This window comes from Passer domesticus, chromosome 3 (assembly GCF_036417665.1).
Source record: "Passer domesticus isolate bPasDom1 chromosome 3, bPasDom1.hap1, whole genome shotgun sequence".
Taxonomy (NCBI): domain Eukaryota; kingdom Metazoa; phylum Chordata; class Aves; order Passeriformes; family Passeridae; genus Passer; species Passer domesticus.
The window spans coordinates 30,943,527-30,967,984 of record NC_087476.1 but is presented as its reverse complement, the minus strand read 5'-3'; the positions used below and the strand labels follow the sequence as shown (position 1 = coordinate 30,967,984).

Sequence of the window (24,458 nt, the reverse complement as noted above, 5' to 3'; positions counted from 1 at the left end):
TCATTTGATCTGAGATTCAAAACCATTTTAAAATGGTGGTTTCTGTATAGGTTCCTACAGTACAAATGCTTTAGAGCATTCTGTGTGTTCTTGCACTGGAGACATGTGGACATAGGATTTCAGTTTAGCATATGCTCACCAGTGATCAAAGGAGAAGGAGTAATTTTTGCCCACAAGTCCTCCTATTTCTGAAGTCAGTCTGCATTGAATAAGCCCTATTTCAATGCCTAAATATCCTTGACTTCTCGAAATCTCTTCTCTCTGTTCCTTCCTAAACATTAATATTAAAGTGGTACGTTTTACCAAATTAATAAAATCTGAAATTTTAACAGGCTGGTTGCAAACAGGATTTAGTGCAGTGTAGGCCTGTTTGTGTTAGCTGAGAGGATTCTTCAGAATGCATTTCCACTGTATTATCTGAGGCTACTCATATATCAGAAGCTCCCCAGCTGTACAAATATTTTTGAGATTGATAACAGGAATGTTCTTCTAAAAGAGTGGGCATGAACAGATACACTAATTATTGAGAGGATAAAAAGATGTATTGGTCAAACTAAAGAGGAAATAATAGAATTATTTTGAAAACTCATTTAATGAAATGGAGGGGGAAAACAAGTGCTGTAGACTTAAACTAGGACCATGTTTAAAAATTTGTACCACAAAATCAACTTTCATAGCTTTCAGCTGCGTTGATATTTCCTTAAAAAATAAATACCTGGAAGAAATTACTTCCTTTAGAAATGCCTGATTCTAAGAGTCTTTATTTATGAAATAATCTTCTAAGAAAAGTATCTTAAAAGAATTAGAAATATGCAGTTGAGTATGGACCATATAAGAAATTAGTAACATATTTCCTTCCTCCTCTTCCTGTTCAGGCACAAATAATTGACTGCACTTGGGAAGTGTTAAAACTACCTTTTTATGAAATGGTTTCTTTGACAGATCAGTCCATTAAAAATACCCCCCCCCAGTGAAATACACATTTTAGTAGGTAACTTCAAACCATCTTGAAAAATAAAGCTTTTTAACTGTGTTTACAGTCTTTGCTATATAAAAGACCCTAAAGAAGTTTCTTGCTAAACATTACACTTTGGTCTTCAACCCAAGCCACTTCACTATAATGCATTTCCACTTCCAGAAAGCAGACCACCTTCCTTTTCCTGCCCTTTTCCTATGTCTTCACTACCATGCAGTGTCTTCACTAGTAACTGGCCCTGAAGGTTAATTCTGAGGAAAGCTCAACCATCTCTATCTACACCCCTACCACAAATCTCTACTGAAAAACAGAGAAAGGAGAGAGAATTTGATTTATTTTTCTCCTTTCTTAAAGTGTTTAATACCTAAACCTTTTTCAGGTTTTTACTCTGCAACTGGTTATTTTTGTAAAAGGTGTATTCTAAATTCAGCATGTTCTCTAATTATTTTTTTTTAAACTAAATGCATCTTTTTAGTCTTCCATGTGGGAAAAATACCATATCTCATGGAAACACTTCCATATCAAACCATGAAATACTAAGTTTACTGCTCTCTAATGAATTTGATGCTGGGTTTATCTCAGAGAAACCTGAAAGCAAGTAGAAGGGTACATTGGTAGATGCATGAGGTATTTTTTATTGTTATTAATTTGCTGATGCTGTTCTATTTTGTTTGTTTTTGAACAAGAGGCTGTTTCCATGCTATACACCTGCAACCTGAAGAGCACACCAAGAAATGGATTCTAGTTGTCTGTGGATAAGTAACTATTTCTGACAGGCATATAACGTAGCTGAGTAAGAATACGAACTACATAGCTTTGCAGATAATTTAAAAATAGCAGAGATAGTTCAGCTTCTCAGCTTAACTTCTCCTGAATGGGTATAGGAGATGTTGAATATTTAATGGATTTTATCACTTACAGCTGACTAAACCAGAAAAAATCCACTGGAGTCACAAGGGCCTTTATTTCTGATGTTTTGAGCTGTTTTGTGACTCCTCATTACCATGATTCTAAAAATAATTTGCCAGGGCTGCAGGTTTTCCCATGTGAAAACACAGTATGGGGGCACTTTTCGCAGTCGGGGTTTCTTGCACAGAGACCCCACGTCCTCATTGCTTCTGTGACTGATACATTTGCACTTCAGAGATGGAGATGAGTCTGCCTTGATTTGTATTTTTGTGCCGAAGTTTTCTAAGACTTTTGTTCTCTAAATGGTACAACAAAAACAGAAAAATGTTGTTATTTTTGAAAAAGCCAAACGATGGCCTCTTATTCCGGCATACTAAGCTCCCAGAAATTCCTGCTCTTCCCCTCCTTCTCCACATTTGGTTCTGCGAGACTTGCAGCCTACTGGGGTAGGGGGAGTTCCGTATTCCGTGATGTTTAGCTGGTCGGGGAAAGTCACGGAACGTTTCTAATCTCGCTGATTGCGTTCCTTTGTGTCCCTAACGCGAAATACAATTAACCGGCCGGGGGCTGTTCCCCGGGGAGTTCCCCCAGCCGCCGCATCGCCCCGGCCCGGCCATGACGCCAGGCCCGAGTGGCTGGGCCCCGCAGGGGGCCGGGGCTGCTCGGTGCTGCCCCGCTTCCTGCCGGGCAAGAGGGCCGCTCCCGCCCGCCCGCTCTCCATCGCAGCGCGGGAGGGGCAGCGCTCCCTTCATGCCGCAGCCCCTCAGCACAGCATAGCACAGCACACGGCCGGGCCGGGCCGGGCCGGTCCCGCACGGCCCTGGCGGGGGCGGGGGCGCTCCGTGCCCGGGCGGGGCCGCGGGGCCGCCGGGAGCGGTGACGTGTCCCCGAGGCCCCGCCCCCTGACAGGGTATATAAGGGGCGGCGCTCACGCCGTCGGTCTTTTTGGCTCCGGGTTTGCCGCCGTCGCCGAGCAGGTGAGGCGCGTCCGCAGGGCCGGGCTGGGCCGGGGTCCGCTCGCCCCGGAGGCCCGGCCAGCGCCGAGCCGGGGTGTGGTGGGGGTCGAGGGGAGGGAGGGGCTGGGGGTGCCGGCGGGAACCGGGGTGGACGGACGGGCAGGGAAGCGCGGGGCGGCGGGATGGCGGCGCATCGTCCTCCTCGATTACCATGTGCACACCCCCGTTGTCCGGGCTGAGGTGTGGGGAGCGGCTTGTCCGGGCGGGCGTGGGGCAGAAGGCGCCGGTGAGCCTCCCCTTACGCCGTGCGGGCAGCGGCGCGGGGCCGTGCGGGGACCGTCGGGGGCCGGCGGCGGATGCCGTCGGGGTGTGGGGGGCCGGGGCACGAGTGAAAAGATGGCCGCTCGCCTTGCCCGCCCGCCGCCAGCGCCACAAAATGGAGGACGCGGCGGCCCGGGCGGGGTGAGTCACACAAAGGAGCGGGGCGGCCCCGCCCTCCGCGCTGCCCGCCGGGCCCGCTCGCCGCCGCCCCGCGCCCCGGCCGCCGCCGCCGGGGAAACTCGAGCCCGGGGAGGGGGCGACGCGAGGGGCGCTCCGAGGGGCCCCCGGGCCGCCCGCCCGCTCCTCCCCTCCCCCGGCGGGGCGGGGCCGCCATCCCGGCCTGGCCGCCCCGCATGTGGCGCCGCCATCGCTGCCCCCAGGCCCGGCCCGAGGCGTAACCAGCTTTTTTCTGGGGAACTTACAGGTGTCGATTCTCTTTTGCCGGAAGAAAGAACTCAGCTAACATCCAAAATGGGAAAGGAGAAGACCCACATCAACATCGTTGTCATCGGCCACGTCGACTCTGGCAAGTCCACCACCACCGGCCACCTCATCTACAAATGTGGGGGCATCGACAAGAGAACCATCGAGAAGTTCGAGAAGGAAGCCGCTGAGGTGCGTAGGCCCGTAGCAGCCAGCAGAATTCCGGGCTGCGGGAATGAATAGACGCTTAATTGGAAAGTGAAGCTGCAGAGCGGTCAGTGGCCACGGGGAGGCGGTTTGGTTGCCTCTGCCCCAGGAGCTGAACAAGCCGCTCAGTGTGGCGTGGCCACAGGGCGGCAGCTGTGTTGCAGTTGTCCTCGAGGTAGAGCAAGTGTTTTAGGTGTTCCATCTGGGATTGTGTTAGTTGCAGGAAATTCAGATTGTGACATGTAGAGCAAGCGAATAGAAGGTTAATCTAAAGTTTCATATGAATAGTAACATCTGGAATCAAGTTAAATGGCTGGATTCAAACTGCATATAAGGAAGTTGATCTATTGAGGTCTTAATTTAAAAGTCAGGGAGTTTTACTGGTAGTGTTTTTTTCCATGTGATGACAGCACGGGTCATAAGAACATAAAATTTGGCAAATGCTAATCAGAGTGGAAGTGTTGATTATTGCAAGGATTGAAGTAGTAAAAGAACTTAAAATTGTAGAGGATACTTGATAGTAGGACTCCGGCCCAAGAGCTCTATCATAAAGATGCGTTGGTGAAATTAACAAGCTGTGAAGGAGTCTGAACTGTCAACAGGTTCACTGAGGTTCAACAGTTGGCATCTCTCACCAGTAGTGCCAAGCGTATCTTGTTGCTTTTATGAGCAGCAACGTTTTTCAGTGTTAAGTGAGTTACTGTTATTAGACTGTGTGATCTTTCTGAACTAATTGCAGATATAGAACTCTTTTTTCTTCTAATGGGAATAAAACACTGTTTTTTTTGTAACCATAGATGGGGAAAGGTTCCTTCAAATATGCCTGGGTCTTGGACAAGCTGAAGGCTGAGCGTGAGCGTGGTATTACTATTGATATTTCCCTGTGGAAATTTGAAACAAGCAAATACTACGTCACCATCATTGATGCTCCTGGACACAGAGACTTCATTAAAAACATGATTACTGGAACTTCTCAGGTATGTAAAGAAAGTAGGGTTTGGGGGGTTTAGGAAGGTTGTTCCTTGATAGCTTAGAGAGGTTCCTGTAGTACTTTGACATACAAGCATTATAGTGAGGGGTGGTTTTTTTTTTCTTTTCAAAGGCTGATTGTGCTGTCCTGATCGTTGCTGCTGGTGTTGGTGAGTTTGAGGCTGGTATTTCCAAGAACGGGCAGACCCGTGAGCATGCCCTTCTGGCCTACACCCTGGGTGTAAAACAGCTGATTGTTGGTGTCAACAAGATGGATTCCACTGAGCCACCCTACAGCCAGAAGAGATACGAAGAGATTGTCAAGGAAGTCAGCACTTACATCAAGAAGATTGGCTACAACCCAGACACTGTGGCTTTCGTGCCAATTTCTGGTTGGAATGGTGACAACATGCTGGAGCCTAGCTCTAACGTAGGTTTGGTATTTATTTCTGTTAAGGCATGAAACTAAAAAGACTGAGCCTGCTTATACAATGATAAAATGCACATATTTTGTAGTAGTTATGTTTGGAAAGTGCTAAGGTCCGAGATGAATCTTAGCACTTATAAAAATTCTCACTCTGCAACAGTAAATTGAGATAATGCTAAGAAATACCACTTGGGCTTTCTCAGCCTTGCACCATTTTGGCACAATTTGGCAGTCAGATTAACCCGGGCTTGTTTTCATTACAGATGCCCTGGTTCAAGGGATGGAAGATCACCCGTAAGGATGGCAGTGCCAGCGGAACCACCCTCCTTGAAGCCCTGGACTGCATCCTGCCACCAACTCGTCCAACTGACAAACCTCTGCGTCTGCCTCTTCAGGATGTCTACAAAATCGGCGGTATGTGTTCTCTGGAATGCTGCTCCCGTGCCAGCAACAGCTGAACTATGGGCCAGAAATGCATGTGTTTGCTCAAGTGGGTTTTTTTTTCCCCATAAGGGCATATATTCACTAAGCTGAATAATGAATAATACTGTTGTTGCTTCTTGCAGGCATTGGTACTGTACCAGTTGGCCGTGTGGAAACAGGTGTTCTGAAGCCAGGCATGGTGGTTACATTTGCCCCAGTCAATGTAACAACTGAAGTAAAATCTGTGGAGATGCACCACGAAGCCCTGAGCGAAGCTCTGCCTGGTGACAACGTTGGCTTCAATGTTAAGAACGTGTCTGTGAAGGATGTTCGCCGTGGTAATGTTGCTGGTGACAGCAAGAATGACCCTCCCATGGAAGCTGCTGGCTTCACTGCACAGGTATGTGCAGCTGTTCAGGGATGTTGGGAATGTAGCTCTCCATTCCAAAATAGGAGTCTAAGCTATAAAGCAACATAGAGTTGTATTTTGAGTTCTATTTGATTGAAGCAAATCTCATTAACTCCGTGGCTTTGTAAGAACACGTCAGTGTTCAAAATTACTCCCCTTCTAACTTGGCTTTGTTTTTTAAAAGGTCATCATCCTGAACCACCCTGGCCAAATCAGTGCTGGCTATGCCCCTGTGCTGGATTGCCATACTGCTCACATTGCCTGCAAGTTTGCTGAGCTTAAGGAGAAGATCGATCGTCGTTCTGGCAAGAAGCTGGAGGATGGCCCCAAATTCCTGAAATCTGGAGATGCTGCCATCGTTGATATGATCCCTGGCAAGCCCATGTGTGTTGAGAGCTTCTCTGATTATCCTCCTCTCGGTAAGGCATCTCACATTAATACTGGTCTGTGGAAAAGACACTCCTCGATTTCTAGTATTGGGATGCAGTATGTTCTGTGAAACACTGATGAAAGCTGTGACTTGAAACTGTGAAGTGGAACCAAGACCTTGCTGGTACAGGGAGAGAAACTTCAGAGAGGGGTCATGCCTCTGCCCCTGTCTGGTTCCAGAGCAGCACTGGCCACTTTGCAAATTGGGCTGGGATTTAGGCAGCATAGACAAAAGTCATGAAACATGTTTTTGCTTTCAGGTCGTTTTGCCGTGCGTGACATGAGGCAGACGGTCGCTGTTGGTGTCATCAAGGCAGTTGACAAGAAGGCTGGAGGAGCTGGCAAGGTCACAAAGTCTGCCCAGAAGGCCCAGAAGGCTAAATGAAAATTCTGTACACCAGCTGCCACCTCAGTCTTAACCAGTGGTGGAAGAACGGTCTCAGAACTGTTTGTCTCAATTGGCCATTTAAGTTTAATAGCGAAAGACTGGTTAATGATTACAATGCATCGTAAAAGCTTCAGAAGGAAAGGAATGTTTGTGGACCATTTGTTTCGTGGCAGTTTAAGTTATTAGTCTTTAAAATCAGTAAATTTTTTAAAATGGAAACTTGACCAAAAATCTGTCACAGAATTTGAGACCATTAAAACAGAAGTTCAATGCTATGTCTCTGTGTTCTTTGGGTTAATATTAAGTTTATGGCAAAACCTGTATCTGGTCATGGTGGGATAAGAAAGGATTGTTGTTAATTATCTATGTTCAGAAGTTGCAAAGCAAATACTCAAAATTACTTGTTTCTGAAGAGTAGAACAAAATTAATGTACAGGTTTACTTTTAAACTGATTTAAGCCTTAAGTAACTTTTCTGGTGCTTTCTTCAAAAACTGTTTTTAGATTGGATTGCACGAATACCAGCTAACAAGTGTTTTTGTGCATTCTATGAAGCATTGAGTAAACCAAGAAAAGTCTACATTGAGAAGAAAAATACACATTTACCCTTAAAAAAATACTATGAAGAATCCAATATTGGGTTTCCAACATTTGTACACTGATTTTTCTAGTCAAAAGCAGAACCAGATTTTTTTTCTGAGAAACTGAGGTGTAGCTCTTCAAAAATTAAACACTTTTACATAGATGTTTTATAATACATAGTAAGGCATTGCATAGCCAAATCTGAAACTTCTCTAGAATTACACTTTAATGCAATCTGAGTGACTCACCGTTGTAGCCTGCACCAAATGGCATTGTGGGACAAGGTGCCTGCTATCTTTTTAACAGCAGGGTGAAAATTTGGATCAGTCAGTTAAAAGGGACTTGGATATCTAATCCAAACTTACTAATAATCAGTAGACAAATAACCCCAAGTTAAATGTTCTGGGTTATAAGAACACCAGCTGCAATTATTAGGAATTCTGGCATAGAAGCTTTGTTTCAAATTGGTAAATGGGGGCAAGCAGTTAATGGATAATCAGAGCTGACTTGCATAATGGTGCAGCTGTTTTACTAACCCTTCGCATGATTTCCCCACAGCATCCCCAGGATAGGTCAAAAAGAATTGCTGTCTGTGAGGGACTTGTTCCATGACACCAGTATGTTTGTTCTGCCTGTAATGGCTGTGTTATCTGTGTTCTGTTTTCCTTTCCTTCTCCAGCTGTGTGCTTGCTCTGCAGGAACTCATATCTGTACTGCTTGGATAGGTCTGAACTGCTGTTACTTATTTTCATGCTCTTTGTCTGGATCTTTTCTCCTTTTCTGCTCACCTTCTGTGTCTTAACTGCCGTGGAACTTTGGAGCATTACACTGATTTTGAAGGTACAGTGGAAGCAAGGGCTTAGCGAGCTTCATAGCAGGCTGTGTAACTCAGTAAAGAAATCTCTGCTGCTTAAATTCTGCTTCTGGGGGTTGTTAGGTTGTTTGTTAGTGTCCCCAAGGCAACAGGAAGTACCTAACTTCAAAATGGAGGCAGACCTACTGTTGCCATAATAAAGCTTGGAGTGTCTTGCCAAATCTTTGCATGCTTTTCAGTTAAACCACTAAATATTTTCCAAGAGGCTTCGGTCAGACTGGTTCAGCAGAGTTCTGATTTGGATGAGAAGCAAAGAGGCTTTGCACAGGCTGCCTGCAGCGCGGCTCTGCCTTCGTTAGATTTCCTTCACATTCCTTTGTTAGGCGCAGGATGTTTGGTTTGGCCGGCCGTGGGCTGGATATGCAACACCCAGTCTGGAGTGCCTCTGTGCACGTTGCACAGGGTTGTCTTCAGCTGGCTGTACTTGCTCCGTGCTAGTTTGGAAATGGGCTTGTAGTAAGTAATTCATTCAATCCTTAGGGAAAAGAAGGTGTGACCCGGCAGTGCCGTGAGGTGCTGCTATTGCAGGAGCCCCTTATGGCAGCTGTGTGTAGATCAGATCAGCTGGCAGTGCTGCTGGGAGGCTGGGTCACGTTAAAATGGCCCAGAGCAGGATGAGAGTCAGCTGTGCAGTTTGTGGCAGAGGGACTGGTCCTGCTTCCAGCAGGAAAAAATCCCCTAAAGAGCACTATTGCATCTAACAACTTTGTGTGAGTAGCAAAACACTTGGGAATGCTCTGCCTACACTACTAGCAATTGCTTTCATGTACTTAAAACCTACATTTTACATGTTTGGTTTTCTTTTTTACTTTTATAGACCAGATTTGCTTTCTATGCACTAATGTAATGCCATCTCAGTTCTTTTATTAATCTGACTACCTGGGGAAATTGTTAGACTTTTGTAAACAAAATTTGGGAATAAAACTACTTAGATCAAACTTTTAATAAATGTTCTTAGTTGAGAACTGTATTTGTCTTCTGACTGCTTATTTCTTCAAGCAACTTTTACGGCTGTCCTTAACTCTTTCCTTGCTGTCCTGCAATGCTGGTGTTCATACAGAAGAGTGACAGCATGCTGCTGTGGTGATGGAGCCAGCTCTGAAAGCACAAAACTGTCTGGAGTCTTGCATTTGTGAATGTTTCCTTTCTAGTTGTTGATGAATGTTTTGGTAGTCCAGAGGACTTTAAATACACAGAAATATTCCAGAAATGTCTGTGATGAGGTACGGGGGGACAGGGAGGACAAAGGCTGGTTGGTCTTTGGAGGGAAATGGAGCAGTGCAGTCATAGCTGATATCACTAGGCAACTCCTTGCTCAGTGTTGGCTGCCTAGGTGGATAGTTCAGGCTGGAATAAAATGGACTCTGCACAGACTACTGCCCAGAGACATTTTAATCTCAGATCAGTTTGTACAAGGTTAATAACTGGAATAACTTACTTTACTGAAATTGCAAATGAAAGACTTAATTCACATTCAGAATTTAACATTTCTGAATTTGAATATTTTGAAAGGTATTTACAAATTTTGAAAAACTATTTTCTGTAAATGTATTTTAAATTTTAGGTTTGGTCAAAATAAACCATGTAGAGAGAAATTAAACTTTGTACTGTATAGGGATATTCTTTTGGTGCTCAATGATTATCTGTTTAAGAACCACGTAAATTCAGTCTGATGAATACAACCCACCTGGTTTCAATTTCTATTAGTTCTATGTTTATGTAGTGCCCAGAGGGAGGCTGGGGGATGGAGGATGCAGTGGGAGGGCTGATAACCTGCCTCACCAACAGCATCCTGGGGGACTTCTTGAGTCCTGCTCAAAGCATTTGTTTCACCCTGAGCTCCTTTTCTACAAGAACTCTCACACATTTCACTGCAAGTTGTAAATTCCTGACAGTATTAACACCTTTGAATTTATTAGTTTCAATAACTCAAATATTTCATGTCATCTGATTGCACCAAACAGTACTTCCTGTCTAGGAATTTAGTTTTCTGAAACTGCAAACCTTAAATAATAGCCAAACCATAAGCTAAACAGAGGAATAAACTGTGACCATGGAATATAATACTGGGCAAAATTACCTTTCTCTTGCAATGCTGCTCCTGCTTACCAAGGAGAGGCCTGAAACCACCTCAGGAGAAAGAAAAGGGCACCTGGGGTACAAAAGAGCTGAAGGAAAATCTTCTAGATACCAAAACTGTATTGGCTTCCAAGGTGCAGAAGCTGTGGACTTTTAGTCTTTTCTGGGTCCTCTTTAGTCCCTTCAGATTATTTCTGCATTTTAAGTAAGTCAATTACACTGTTGCCTGCTTTTTTAAAAATCAGGTTACTTTCCCGGGCTACCTATCAATAATTCTTTAATCCTTTAATGTTTCAAATATTTACACAACATAATTCAAATCTGTCAGCTTCTCTGTACTGGTAAGGTGGCAGCTGAACCTGTATTTTCCTTGGAAGATGCTGCATGAGGTACTGAGGGAAGGTGGAAATCAGAGTGGGATACCCTGATGAAGGATCTCTGGCCTCTGGGTGGGGGGCAGTGGGGCAAGAGTGGGGTGCAGATGGGCTGTCAGCCAAGGAGCTGCAATTTGTGCAGGTTTTGCTTATTTCTTTCTTAAAAAAGCAAAACAAGTTGGAAGGTGCCTAAGTTTTCATTGGTGCATCATCCCCATGGGCCAAGTGCGTGGTTTTAAGGATGCAGTAGCAGTAGCTTTGCCCTGTGTGTGCTGAGGGACTTGCTAAGTCTTTCTCCTGGTTCTTCTTAGCAAAGCAATCCAGAGCCCTGGGCATCCTCCTGCAGGGGCATCTGCTAGCTCAGGCTCAGCACAAACACCAGTCTGTGGGTTAATATGCTAATTTTTTGCATTACACAGTCACTGGAAATGAGCAGAGCCAGCTCACCCCTAACTCAGGGCCCTGCCTGCCCAGCCAGCAGCTGTCACAGTCACATTTTCCCTTTCAGCCCAGTAAAATCTGGATTATTTAATACAAAAGGAAAAGCCACAGCGTTTCCCCACCCCAGGTGCCTGTTCTGCACAGATCAGCACAGCTGGCAAAGCTCTTGACTCCAAGCCTGCACAGAGATGGAAAGGCAACACAGACGTCCCCTCCTGGAGGAGGCTGATTGCAGGTAGGGCTGAAATGTAAAAGGAAGCTTCAGATTCCTCTTATCTACAGCCACCTTGGCACATCTTAAGCAAAATGCCAATTTTTTTGTTTCATACATGTATATATATACCCACACATGCACACATATATATGTTATATATATTATATATAACATATGCATACATCTTCATAATTTAATGAGGTACCTAATTATTTTTTTAATAATTGCTGTTGCCAGACTCCTTAAAATCTGCAATTCCTATTTTGAAGGTGGATACTAAGCTAAGTCCTTAGTAAAAAGTGAAATGCCCCCAAATGAATTAACATTTATTTATTGATTATAAGTTATTATTTATACATGTTGTTTATATTATTTGTTATATATTTCTTCTTATTAAAAATTCATTAATATTTAATAAATGTTTAGTTTATAAGCTAGGCTGTGGTTCTGCTGATAGGACATGAGTATGTTGGATAAAGACATAGGTTTGTTGGTGTTGACTTGTCTCCATGTTTAACAAGTCCTTTAATAGCCTTTTCCAGAGGAAAAAAAGAAAGAAATAGATGAATTTAAATGTAATTATAAATTTGTTTCACTGACATTACTAGTAACAGTAACTAATATCACCTAGCCTGCTGCTAAAGCACTTTTATGGATTAAAATGCCCTAATTTTTTGGAGAAGGGGGGGGTGTACATATGTGGCCCAGGAGGAGCAGAAGGAAAACCACTCTGGACGGGGGCTCTGCTCTCCTGCAGTCGCTTCCTTGTGAGGGAAATTCCTGCGACTCATTCCTGGGCACGCATTCCCCAGGCTGCTACACACGTGGCACAGCCCAGGAGAGCTGAGGTCACTGCCTGTGACGTGACCACTCTGCTCCCAAACAGCCGCTCCAGCTCTTGCCTGACACCCACCACTGTCCTCCAGCCAGCCCTGGGCCAATGTCACCTAAGCCACCACTGTCCACCAGCCAGCCCTGGGCCAATGTCACCTAAGCCACCACTGTCCACCAGCCAGCCCTGGGCCAATGTCACCAAGCCAGCCCTGTCACCTGCCACCTGGCCAAAGTCTCCCGAGATGCAGCGGGACAAGGACAAAACCTCTCTGAAGTGCCAGCTCAGCACTACCAGGCACAGCAGCCGTTCCACTTGTAACTCCAAAAATCCTCAACACGTGTGACACAGGCCACCACCTGGTCATGCACGGCAATTTTCAAGTGAAACCACAGTAGCCTGGGAGGGAAGAAACTGGTCATGAGGCTGTTGTCACCTCCCCTCTCTTCTTGCTGCCCTGTAAGGCAGAATGAGCTCATTTCCCACCTGGCTCTGTGCCTGCTCTTCAGTTAACCACATCCAGCACTAAGTCACTTGGAACAAGAGCAGCGTGTGCTTGTCAGTCCCCAGAGGTGCCTGAAAATGTCCCTCCTGGAGCTTGTGCTGGGAGCTGCTGCTGATGCCAGACAGGAACACCTTCACCACTCACTCACTCACTCACTCACTCCATTCTCTGCTGCAGCCCAGGCTCTTGCTGAGCCGTGGTCCTCCTGGGAGCCCCTTGCAGCCCACCCGAGTGGCTCTGGTGAGCAGTCCTGCAGCAGCAGGGACACCACTCTGCAGTGACACTGAGAGGGAAGCTGAGGCTGTGGATGTGCCTGCTCAGAGCTGAGCACCCCAAGAAGACATCAGAGGCCATCAAAACATCCACTCTTAGATCTGCAAAGAGGTGAAGAAGGTGCAGCCTCCAGCTTTCATGACAAAAGGTTTGCCAATACCCCATTCCTTGGCACAGAGGTCAAGGCCCAGGCACCAGGCATGGCCCCCACACAGTGGTGAGTATGGAATCAGAGATACTCTGGTGAGGATCCACATCACTCTCCTCCCTCAGAACTACACTTGAAGGGTAAAACCTGCACAGAAATTTAGAAAGGAGACAAAAGCACAATTTCTTTCCCCAAAGCATCCCTGACAGTAAAATAACTGGTCAAGAATCAACCCTTTTTCTCTTCCCTTTATGTAATAGCAATTGCAGAGCAAGTCTCCCATCTCCATGCCTGGACACAACCAATTTTAATCAATGGAGGGGATTTATTTCTCAGTAGTGCCATGAAATCAAGGCAAAAGATGGAAACAACATCCTGGAAGGACTTTGAGAAGCATTGGCCATGGTTTGATGGGAAGAACTGAGCACCTCCTCGGTGGAAACAGCATCTCCAAGGGGACAGTAGATTCCTCCCTGCATCCATTAAATGACATCCTGAGAGCTGTCACTGCATGAGGAACACAATCTGGGAAGTATGGTCACTGGAGCTGGTAACCCTGAGCATCTAAAACCACTGCATGCGAAGACTGTTAGTTAAAGGTTGCAGCTTTTAGTGTCTCCTAGCATAAAATGTCTTTCCATTTTTCTTTTGCTTTCATGTCCCAGGCAGAAATAAAGACAAGATGAAGAAACTGCTCAGTTCAAGTACCATGTGAAATGAAAACTAGAGTAGGGAAGGAAAATAAGCTGTCTTTAAAATCTGGGATAAGATAGAGTGGTGAGGAAAAAATGCTCATCACTAGGTCTGTGTTCTGCAGGAGGGAAAGAGAGACATACACACTGAAACAGGGAACACAAGAACAGTTGGTATGTGCAACAAGTTAGGTCAGCCTCAACACACATCCTCCCTCCCTGCTAGCCTGGTGACAGCAAGGATTACAGGACAACAAAGTGCCATTCATTACCACACAGACAAGGAAAAGCAAGCCTGTGTTAAGAGCAGACTCCTCCAGTTCTGCCCTTCCCCTCCTGTTGGTCTTAGTGAGGCCACAGGAGCTGGGAGGGTCTAAGCTCACTTTGTCTTGGTGTAAAAACCAAACCTTGGGCCTTGTAACAAATCCCCCGTGGTTAGAAACCAGATGGCACAAGGTGTCCCTCCTATCTGCCCATGCTACTTGAGCAGATTTTTTTGGCCTTTCTGTGCTTGGTTTTCTTACCAAAATGAATATAACTACTTGCAGCAATTTCTTTTCATGCTAAAAATTTTCTCAAACAAGAACTGTTCAACAAGCACAAAATACTGTGGCAAGCTCTGTATACATGAAACCAATACCTGAGGGACAGCCAGTCCTCAAACTTGTGCACTAGCCAAGTTTTCCATTTCAGCAAATATGGACATCATTAACCTACATACATGAACAGAGGACACCCTGTCTTAACAAGGGAACTCACCAGTGGCCAAAGACACACTTCACACTGAAACAGAAAGAGCAGTTGTTACAGAGGATCTGCTGGGAAGAAATGCTCTTATGACTTCGATTCCCCCCGAACTTAACTCCTTCCCCCTTCTTAGAGCACAGCTGTGCATTATGAAATTGTTAAAGGAAGAAAACTCCCCTTCTTCTGCTCTTCCTTTGACACTGGTGCAGCCCAGCTCAGCAGAATCACCCTTTCATTTATGCTGCATGTGTGAGACCAGAAGCACAGGAAAATTTAGCACACAAAACTGAGGAAAGTGTTTCCTTTTGTAGCAAGGTGCGAGGTACTTGCCGTTAAAGACACACATTATTGAAAACTAAAGTCCTGTCAAATGACCGCTGACAAGAACTAGGAAATGCAGTTTTGAAACTGCATAATCAGATAAAAAATGAAGATTTAGGGTTTCTTTGGATTCACATAGCTGGAATTCCATGAGCCATACCATACCTGGAGCCCGAGGTACACGCAGAAATCGTAGCTGCCTTTCTTATGCTGAAGTTAAGGCTTGCAAGGTTGAAGAAAATCTTAGAGCCAACAAGGATGCAAGGAAAACAGGCCACAGATATAAAGGAGCAGATATTCACCTTTCTGAGCCATTCTGACATGAACTGACCTACAGATCACGTATCTACAGTTCTTCCACACAAGTCAGTGGACAGTGAGAGGGAAGTGCTTTCAGGCAGGTTGGATAATGCCCCAAACAAAATGCAAACTCTGCTCATCCTCCTGCTGCATCTCTGTCAACAAAAGGGATTTACTCACTCCTTTCTCTGGACAGGAGAGCAACCCTCACCCAGAGCAAATATGCCAGAAAAATTTCCAGAATTGTATTTTCAAAATGACAGATATATATATTTGGGACAAGGTTGGACTCAATGACCTGAAGGGTCTTTTCCAACCTATAAGACTCTCTGATTTTACTGTATCAAAACGTGTTCTGAAGCCAGAGGACATTCAGAAGTGAGACCAGCACCAGAAACTGCTGCCTGAGTCAAGCAATGATTTGGTAGATGCACAGCAACAGCTGGAATTCCATGTGTCTTGCTGGTGAGTAATCATCTGCCCAGTTGATCCAATTGACTCGAATCTCGCTCAAATCCAAGTGCTGCTCCTGTCAGTTGCAGGACCAGTGCTGATGAGAATCCCACTCCCCCAGCCCACAGCATATCAGTTTCAGAGTGCCCAGGCTGAGGTCCATATGGCAGCTTCCCACGTCCCCCACCCTCCTCAGCACCCAGCCTTGTCCAGCTGCCTCCCTCAGCTCTGTAGTGAATCTCAGCCCACCTTACGTGTGGACACTGTGATGCAGTGAACTGGCGAGGCCCTGCTGAAAGCTAAATTATAATTGAGTTCTTCAGCAAGTTTCAAGATAAGCTTTATTTATTTTAAAAGACAAAAACATCTGCAGGATGTGGTGTTTACATTCAGTCTCCTATGTAAATTTAAATATTCGTATGGCACACATTTTCATAGCCAAGTGTCTCCCTACTGGCTGACACCACACCGAGACACCAGCCTGTGCACAGTGACTGCACAGCTATGAACACAAGTCCTGAACACAAAGGAACACAGTTTTCAGCTCCAATCCTCTTGTGCTGCCATGGGTTTGCATGGTAACATTTCTAACTCATTCAGAAGAACACTGTTCTTTACAAGATACAGATTTTGAGTATCCAAAGTCTTCCAAATGAGTGGAATTTCAAAAGCAGTTCTCCTGTCTTTTCCCGTCTCTCCATTTGCATCAGCAAAATCACAGGCTGTATTTAGGTTTCTGAGCATTTACTTTGTGCATTCATCATCTTTGTTCTAGGCAATGACACTGCCACAGAACCCAACTACAACTGCTTTGGATCCAGCCAGCCTGGGTGTTATCTGGGCTCAGGAGGGGATCTTGCCACGAAGTCTGGCAGGATCAGTGCCATTCTCTACAAAGGTGTTTTAACAAACTTTGTCTCCTCTTCAGTAAACTCTGCTGAAATCTGTCTTTGTGAAGTTGCTTTGCCTGAGTACATTTTCCCTGGGAAGTACTCCCCAGATTGCGGCACAGCTCTTAGTTTCTCTGTCTTCCGGTGATTGGTTTTCACAAATCTTAGCAGGTTAACAATAGCAGCTGGTGTGATTCCAGGGATACGGCTGACCGCACCAATCTGCACATGGAGACAGGAGCAAGTTAACTACCACCAAACCTACACACTGCATGGAGCCACTGAGAAATGGGATCAAAACCTGTGGGTTTGCCTTTCCCTGATTCTTTCACCCCCCTGCCCCTTGAGAAGACAGAAGGGATTTCACCCTGCTCAGCCCTGCTGTGGCTGAATTCTCACCGTCTGGGGGCGGTTTGCATCCAGCTTCTCCCGCACCTCTGCCGAGAGTGAGGCATCAATGGCAAAGTAATCCAGGTCGTCTGGCAGCTGCAGCGCCTCATCACGACGCACCTCTTCCATTTCCTGCTGCTGACTGACCACACACCACTCGTAAGCAGCTGTGGTATCAGGGGAACAAGAAAGGCAGATACAGATGGATACTCATGTGAAACAAGTCACTTGCAAGAAGCATAATGAGAAATTCCACTGAGGTGGTCAAAAGCTCCTAAGGAAATTTCCAGCCTCATAGACTATAGAGCCTAATTCACATTGCTGCTTTGGAAGAAGTCCTACTCTTTGATTTGTTGCAGGAATTTAGATACATAGGTTGTTTTTATCTTCTCATCATAACAAAGATGGCCTATTTGATGGGGCAGTAAGGAGGAAAAAACCCAGAGTGATTTTACCCACAGAGTGAAACACCTATGCATAAAAAGGGCTGTGGCTTACGGTAAAAAGTTCACACTCTGATCAGTGTTTCATTTCTCTAAGCAGCAACATGAAACACACTAGGACAACTGCTGTCCTATTACTGACCAAACATATACAGGTCATCACAAGAGAGCCTAATCCTTGTACTCTACCTTCTATTTTCAATCTCTCTGCCAGCTCTCTCCACTGAGCAAGCTTGCCCAGGGGCTCTGGGACAGCCTTTGCCAGAATCTCCATGTTCACATCTTGATACTGAAGGACATCAAAGGCACTGTGAAGAACAAGAGTAAGCATTTATGGCAAAAAGGAGCCACACTCGTAAGGCAGATTTATGGCTGTTCCAAGTTCAAACATACAAAATTCTTAGCTTAAGCCAGAACAACTGTAAAGCCAAGCTCAATTCTCTACTATCTCCTCTCAGTACACAGAAGAGCTGCTAAACTCTTGAAGAGAGACTCCTCACATAAATTTACAGCAAGACAGAATGGACAAGGGAAGGGAACCAAGGGAAACCTTCCACACAGACTCTGTCAGCCAGGAGGTCTTAGTCACTGATTTAAAACAACAGAAAAGATGAGATGAAGTGGGAGTAAGGGACGTAAGGGCTTTTGTGTACAAGAATAGCGACCACCTGACACCAGCCTGAAATCAACTGCTGTTTTTACCAAGGTTTTAGCAAAACTGCAACCCACTGCAAAACCATCCCCAGCTGGTGACTGTGTAAGGACAGAAAACACTGTCTGGGCCAGTGGAGCACTCCCTTGCTTTGAGAACATGTCACATGGAATAGTAAAAACACCAGTGTCATACGTATTCTATAGGCAAACATCCGATGTGTGTCCTCTGAAGGTGGTAAAGTTGGAATCTTGGAGTACTGACAGCTTCAGGAAGGATGGACAAATGCTGTGAAACCACTAGCCAGATGTGCTAAAGCAAGCATAGGTCAAACCAGAAAGCTCCATGTGTAACACTTACCTGACAGGTGACCTGCGATTGCTACTTATGGGAACTCCTGGTAGTAACTGGGACCATTTGGATATGCTGAACTGAAGTGATTTTAGTGTTGCAATCCCATCCTCTAATGCAGCTCTCATCTTAACCGCTTGCTCGTATCGCTGCTGTGACACACACCCAGCTTCTTCAAACCCTGCAGAGACAGACGGTCCATGAGACAAAGGTCCACAGCCAGGCAGGGCTGGTCAGGGCAAGAGCTGCCACAGCAGAACACCTCTGTGAGTGAGCCTGGCGTCGGCGTTGTCGGGCCGCAGGGCCATGCGGAACTCCACGCGGCTGGTGAACATGCGGTAGGGCTCGCTGGTGCCCAGCGTGGTCAGGTCATCGATCAGCACTCCCACGTAGCCCTCGGTGCGGCTCACGGTGAACGGGGGCTTGCCCTGAACCCGCAGGCACGCGTTGATCCCAGCAATCACACCCTGCACAGGCAAGACAAACCAGACATCCATTGCTCTCCTCTTAGCAAGAACATCAGCACATCTGCACAAAGGCTCACACGTCAAACCGCACCCAAGAAAATGCAACAGTCTGTGCCAGTAATCCAGGCTGTTTCCTTCTTGTGGCATTATGAGTGTCTGAAGGGCTTCTTGGCCCTCACTGATGTGTCTGGAGACAATTCCCATGTTTTCAACTATACCCACTGCACAGTCTCCATGCTGAAACACTTGAAAGGACTTTCAATTACTATTGTTACTGCAACTTTAGTGATAGCAACTGCAGGTACTTGTACAGATGCAAGTAAAAATATCTTAGGCAAGTCTGGAATCAGGGTGAGCAACAAAAGTAAGAACATCTCAAAAGCACAAAACGGGTCTAGCAAGAGTATCACAAAGGCCAAGGTAATATCCCTTTCTGAGTGCTGAATAGTCAGATTCGCCCACCTGAGCTGCAGCTTCTTCATAGCCTGTCGTGCCATTTATCTGGCCTGCAAAGAAGAGGCGCTGAACAAGACGCGACTCGAGAGACGCAGTCAGTTGTCGGGGGTCTAAAAAGTCATACTGCACCCCATAGCCTGTGACACAACAAGAGAGATGTTACAGGAGGGACCGTCAAGTAATCAGTGGAGCAGAATGGTTTATCAATTCTATTTATGATTTCTGAACAAGCAAACTAAGAATCACTGTATCCAGTAATTAGTTTTGCTTCATATTTCCTTTGTTTTGCTACGCTCTAAACAAAACCTGCTTTTCATTAACTAGTAAATAAATATGACCAGTAGATTCAAAACAATTCAGTTCTCTCACCTGGCTGTAACATCTTGGCTTTTTCCAAGCCTGGAACGGATTTGATCACCTGCTCCTGGAGCTCAGGTGGCAGTGTCATGGACATGCCTTGGGGGTAAATGATGTTGGAATCCAGGCCTTCGGGCTCCAGCCACACCTGATGTTCTCGGTCTGGGAAGCGCAGAACCTTTGATTCAAGAGAGGGACAGTACCTGTAACAGTAAACAGCCATGAGCAGCACGTGACATGGAGAAAAAGTAACTTTACAGAAGGAAAGCAGGAAAGACCCACAGCTCCAAAGAGACTTCCAGCGTGTCCCCCTGACAGCCTTGCATGACACCACACACTCACCGTGGGCCCCTGGTTGTCTCCCTGACGTGGTTGTTCAGGTGGAGGTTATCGCGGATAATTTGCTGGGCCTTCAGGTTCGTGCGAGTCAGGTAACAGGACAGCTGATCTTCTGGCTGGAACAAGCCAAAGCTCAGCCTAAGTTAATCTGGTCACCACACTGTATCCTTACTAAATAACTCTGATATCTCCACGACCTTTCCCATGATGGGTGGCTCTCACTTCTGGGATCAGCAGGGCTGTCAAACCCACTGTACAGACCAAACGCGAGCGATCTGAGAGCCTGAGCAACATGCCCAAAACCAGACTGAGAACAGGATGGAATCTGGGAATCTGGAATTCAAGTTGTATCCTATATGCCGTATTCCTAATTACAGGATGGATATTCCCATTTAAATCAACATGTTACATCACAGCATTCAAACTAATCACAGGGGAAAAAAAGCTCTGGAGTTAGAAGAGTAAGTGCTGACCTTACAGCAAACAACTAATTAATGGGTTTGGTGAAGAAAAAAAAATTATCTTGGAGAGATAAAAACCTCAAAACTCTGCAATCAACATGAAAAATTCAAAGTTTGGAAAAAGCATCAGCATGTGAAGTAAAGTATTCCATTGATTTTTCTGAAAAAGAGTCAATAGACTCACATTCAAAATAGTGATAATGTAGCACCATAACTCTTTAAAACTGCCACTGAGTGACATATTAGTTAGCCAAAAGTCTTGTGGTTTCAAGTGGCTTTGATTTAAATCTGTGTTGGCTGCGTGTCAGTACAAAACCCTGAGAAATCATCTTGCTGCAGTTGCAGAAAGGAACTACACGGACCTGTAACCCTTATAGACCCTAATCAACAGCTGAAGATCAAAATTTAATAAAGAATTGGTTAATGGTTATCATATAATTTGAGATGAATTACATGCCATAGAGCAAGAATGCTACCTTCAAAAAGTTAAGAGTCAAAAGCCTGTACACCCCAGAAAACTTCATCAATAGTAACCAGAACTGCAAATTTAATAAAGTACTATTTAGCTGGATAAAATGGATAAAATCTGGGTTATCCGTTAAAAAAAGACAGATGAGATGTTCTGGAAGTAACAAAAGAAACAGAACACCTATTCCATGATGCAATAAATTGGGCAGACTTCTGGGAGCATCTATAAAAAATCCTGCATATTATAGCATATATAAATGTCTGACAATTATTGTTTCTTTCAACACGTCTATGGAGAATAAATTCCCAATATGTTCTCAATTATTACTCAAAATTGTTATTAGGAAAGTTTGTCTAACAGCTTTTTGCTGTTAGATTTAAAACTCTTTGTTTGAAAACCTCTCCTACATATACCAAGGCATTCAAGTGATACTCCTTTTGCCCCATCCTGACTATAGAAGGTTATTTCAATTCCTATATCCTCTGGGGCAAATTGCCTCCTGATTAACAGCACTTACTCTGTGCTGTTTAAGTACATTATACAAAAACAGCCAATGTTCCAAGATTTTCTTCAGAAAATTGAACTTCTTCTGCTTTTAAGTTACTGTTCATCTGCCACCTCTCCGGTCTGTAGATAAATCCATCCTTTCTCTTTCCTAGTCAATACTAAAAATGATCTCTAATTTCAACATCTTAACCTTATGAAGCCCGACACTATGAATCTCCACAATACAGGCATAATACTGGAAGATTTTGTAAAACCAGCCATGTAACCAGCACATGAAGAATACTAGCAGCAGTATCACATTTCACAAAACTCTGACTCCACAAGTAAACAAAGTTCAGTTCTCAAGTTGAGAAGTGAGACTAAAAGGGTATTTACTTTCAAACGAACACAAGTAACTTCTGCCTCACACTAAGAGTCCTCAAAAACATAACACCTCCAGTACCAATACATCCCAGCTGCCTTTCCCAGCCACTAACTCCCTGGCTGATGATGAGCACGACATTCCCAGAACCACTTCCCACCCGGCTCTGTGTGCATCTGATGGGTGGGATTTGCTCTCCCACCTTGATCCACACGGCCTCGCTGAGGAAGCTGAATGGCACTGGAGGGTTGTCAGCTGCACGTTCCTCCAGACCACTGAAGTCAATCGTATCCTTGGCAAGTCGGGGCGGTGTCCCAGTCTTCAGCCTGCCCACAGCAAATCCCAGTTTCTCCAGAGTGTGAGCCAGCCCGATGGCTGGCTGGTCCCCCAGCCGCCCTGCCGGGTGCATCTCCAGGCCAATGTGGATCATACCCCTCAGAAACGTGCCGGTGGTCAGGATAACACTCCCAGCACGTACTGTGCTCCCATTCCCTGGAACAGCAAGTTTTCAGAGATGTTCACATTTTAGTAGCAACAAAGCCCCAGAATTCGGGTGTTTCTGTCTAAAAGTAAACTAGCAGTGTTCACTGGGGGTTTATCTGTCTTCTATTATAAAATAACACCAGGTTCTCCATAATAAAAGCATCAACAGTAATAACTACAATAAGCAACATGTAGTTATTTCTGTGTATTTATTATTCCTAAGCAAGTTACCCCTGAGAAAAATCTATATACAGGCCTTTATTTCAGAAACCTTATTTATTATAACAGCGAAGGGTAATGAAGTACAAGGCTGTTATTAAGAGGACCCCACGGTCCTGTAACACTCAGGGCAGTATATACCATTTACCAAATAAAACCTCAAAACACAGCATGGAATTTAGTATCACCGGCCTGAAGAAAATTAACGTAGTTAATGTCCCAGTATACTACCAATCCAGGTATTTTTGACATTGTATTACTTTATATTATACATATTAACCTGGTTTATTTCACACTTACCTGAACTAGCTCCATTAGCTAATTAATCTTTCTCATTAATGAATTAAAATAGGATAAATTCATCTTTCTCATCCGTGAATCAGAAATATTTGCCCCAAAGGCTTGCTCTTGGTGTGGAGGCACTTAGTGAGTTACTAGCACATACCCAGAACAACTCCTGCGACTTGGCATTTCCCAGGACGGCCTGGTTCCGGCTCTGTCAAGAGAAGATCCTCCACAGATGCCTCACAAACTGTCAACAGTGGTGTGTTAAGGATTTCTTTCTGTCACGAAAGGAGTTACTGCAAAAATCTGGGAAGTTATGAGACATATGGGCAATCCCAAACCCTGCCGATTTCTGAAACATCTATTACCCACTTCCATTCTTACCAGGTCACTTGGCAGGCACTCAGTTATGGTACTATCCTGATTTATCAGGTAGAAGTTTTTACTCACATAACGTTTAAGGTCAAGTAAACTAACTGGTCATGAAGCCTGACCTGCATCTAAAACACTAGAGAATTTTTCAAACTGTGCTAAGCTCCAACAACTTACACGGCATCAAAGTACCAAACAGAAAGGTATCTAGGCTTGATCGGTAAATAATGAAACCCAAAACATAGCCCCTTCCTTCGTAATCCTCAGTCGCGTATCCCCCTCCCAGGCCGCAGGACTCGGCCCCTCACCTGCATGTTCTCCTTGTAGAGGCCGCGGTCGATCTGCGCGCGGAGGCCCCACACGGCCGGGCCCTTGCAGCGGTTCAGCACCTTGTAGTGCACGCCCGAGCGGTCGCACACGCGGCCGCACAGCCCGTCCAGGGCGTCCACCTCCCGCATCAGGTGCCCCTTCCCGATGCCGCCGAAGGACGGGTTGCAGGACATTTCCCCTGGGTAATGACACAGGGACACCATCGGCACCGCGCAAAGGCTCCCTCAACCGCCCCTGCTCAGCGCCGCTCCCCACGCCGCGCAGACCCGAGGCGCCCTCGGTAGCCTCCCCCGCCCACCCGCGGACCCGCGGCGGTACCGATGGTGCCGATCCTGTGCGTGAGCAGCAGCGTGCAGGCCCCGCCGCGAGCGGCCGCCGCCGCCGCCTCCGTGCCCGCATGGCCCCCGCCGATCACCACCACCTCGTAGCGCGGCGCTGCCGCCGCCCCGACTTCGCTGCCCGCCCGGCGGTGCCCGGGGCGAGGCGCCGGGGGCAGCGGCAGGCGGCGGCAGCCGCTCCGCAGGAACATGGCGGCCGGGCCGGCGCTCCGGGCAGCGGGAGCGCCGCCGCAGCTCCTGCGCCCCGGAGCGAGAGGCTGGGCCGGCGGGCCGAGCGCCTCCCCGCGGCCGCCCGGCCTGGCGCCCCGTGCGGCTGGAAAAGCCGGACGCTGCCGGGGCTCACGTGTCCTCGCCCCGCGGGCGGGCGGGCGGGACCGCCCAGGCGGGAAAACGCTCCCCGCGGATTGGAGGGGGGCCGCAGCTTGGCCGCTGCTCCCGGAGCTACCCTGTGCCCTTGCTGGAGTTGGCGGCACCGGGCAGCGCCTCCCTCCAGCCCCGCTCGCCGGGTTTCGTTTCCTAGGGTTGGCGCGCTTCCTGGAAGAGGAACTCGCCTGAAGCCAGAGGCGGGAACCCCGCTGCTCGCGGGGCCGCGCTCGCCGTGTTGCGGGCGCGGAGAG

The 24,458-nt window shown here is 46.3% G+C and overlaps 2 protein-coding genes across 3 annotated transcripts; one reads left to right on the top strand and one right to left on the bottom strand.

Moving 5' to 3' along the window:
• The first annotated feature begins 2,704 nt into the window (after nt 1–2,704).
• EEF1A1 (eukaryotic translation elongation factor 1 alpha 1) lies at nt 2,705–7,112 on the top strand. 2 transcript variants are annotated; one of them, XM_064412425.1, is made up of 8 exons: nt 2,705–2,862; nt 3,587–3,777; nt 4,590–4,769; nt 4,895–5,191; nt 5,452–5,602; nt 5,755–6,011; nt 6,205–6,439; nt 6,710–7,112. In XM_064412425.1, the coding sequence occupies exons 2-8, from the start codon at nt 3,634–3,636 to the stop codon at nt 6,832–6,834; spliced, it is 1,389 nt and encodes a 462-aa protein (XP_064268495.1). In that variant the 5' UTR covers nt 2,705–2,862; nt 3,587–3,633; the 3' UTR covers nt 6,835–7,112. The 2 variants fall into 2 exon arrangements, with proteins under 2 accessions (XP_064268495.1, XP_064268496.1); XM_064412426.1 differs by having other exon boundaries at nt 2,787–2,867.
• Nucleotides 7,113–15,994: 8,882 nt separating this feature from the next.
• On the bottom strand, nt 15,995–24,168 carry MTO1 (mitochondrial tRNA translation optimization 1). Its single transcript, XM_064412418.1, has 12 exons — nt 23,822–24,168; nt 23,482–23,681; nt 22,962–23,079; nt 22,017–22,306; nt 20,020–20,132; nt 19,690–19,880; nt 19,327–19,457; nt 18,660–18,864; nt 18,407–18,578; nt 17,584–17,702; nt 16,961–17,118; nt 15,995–16,783 (listed from the first exon to the last, which is right to left on the bottom strand). The coding sequence occupies exons 1-12, from the start codon at nt 24,030–24,032 to the stop codon at nt 16,562–16,564; spliced, it is 2,130 nt and encodes a 709-aa protein (XP_064268488.1). The 5' UTR covers nt 24,033–24,168; the 3' UTR covers nt 15,995–16,561.
• Nucleotides 24,169–24,458: the final 290 nt, after the last annotated feature.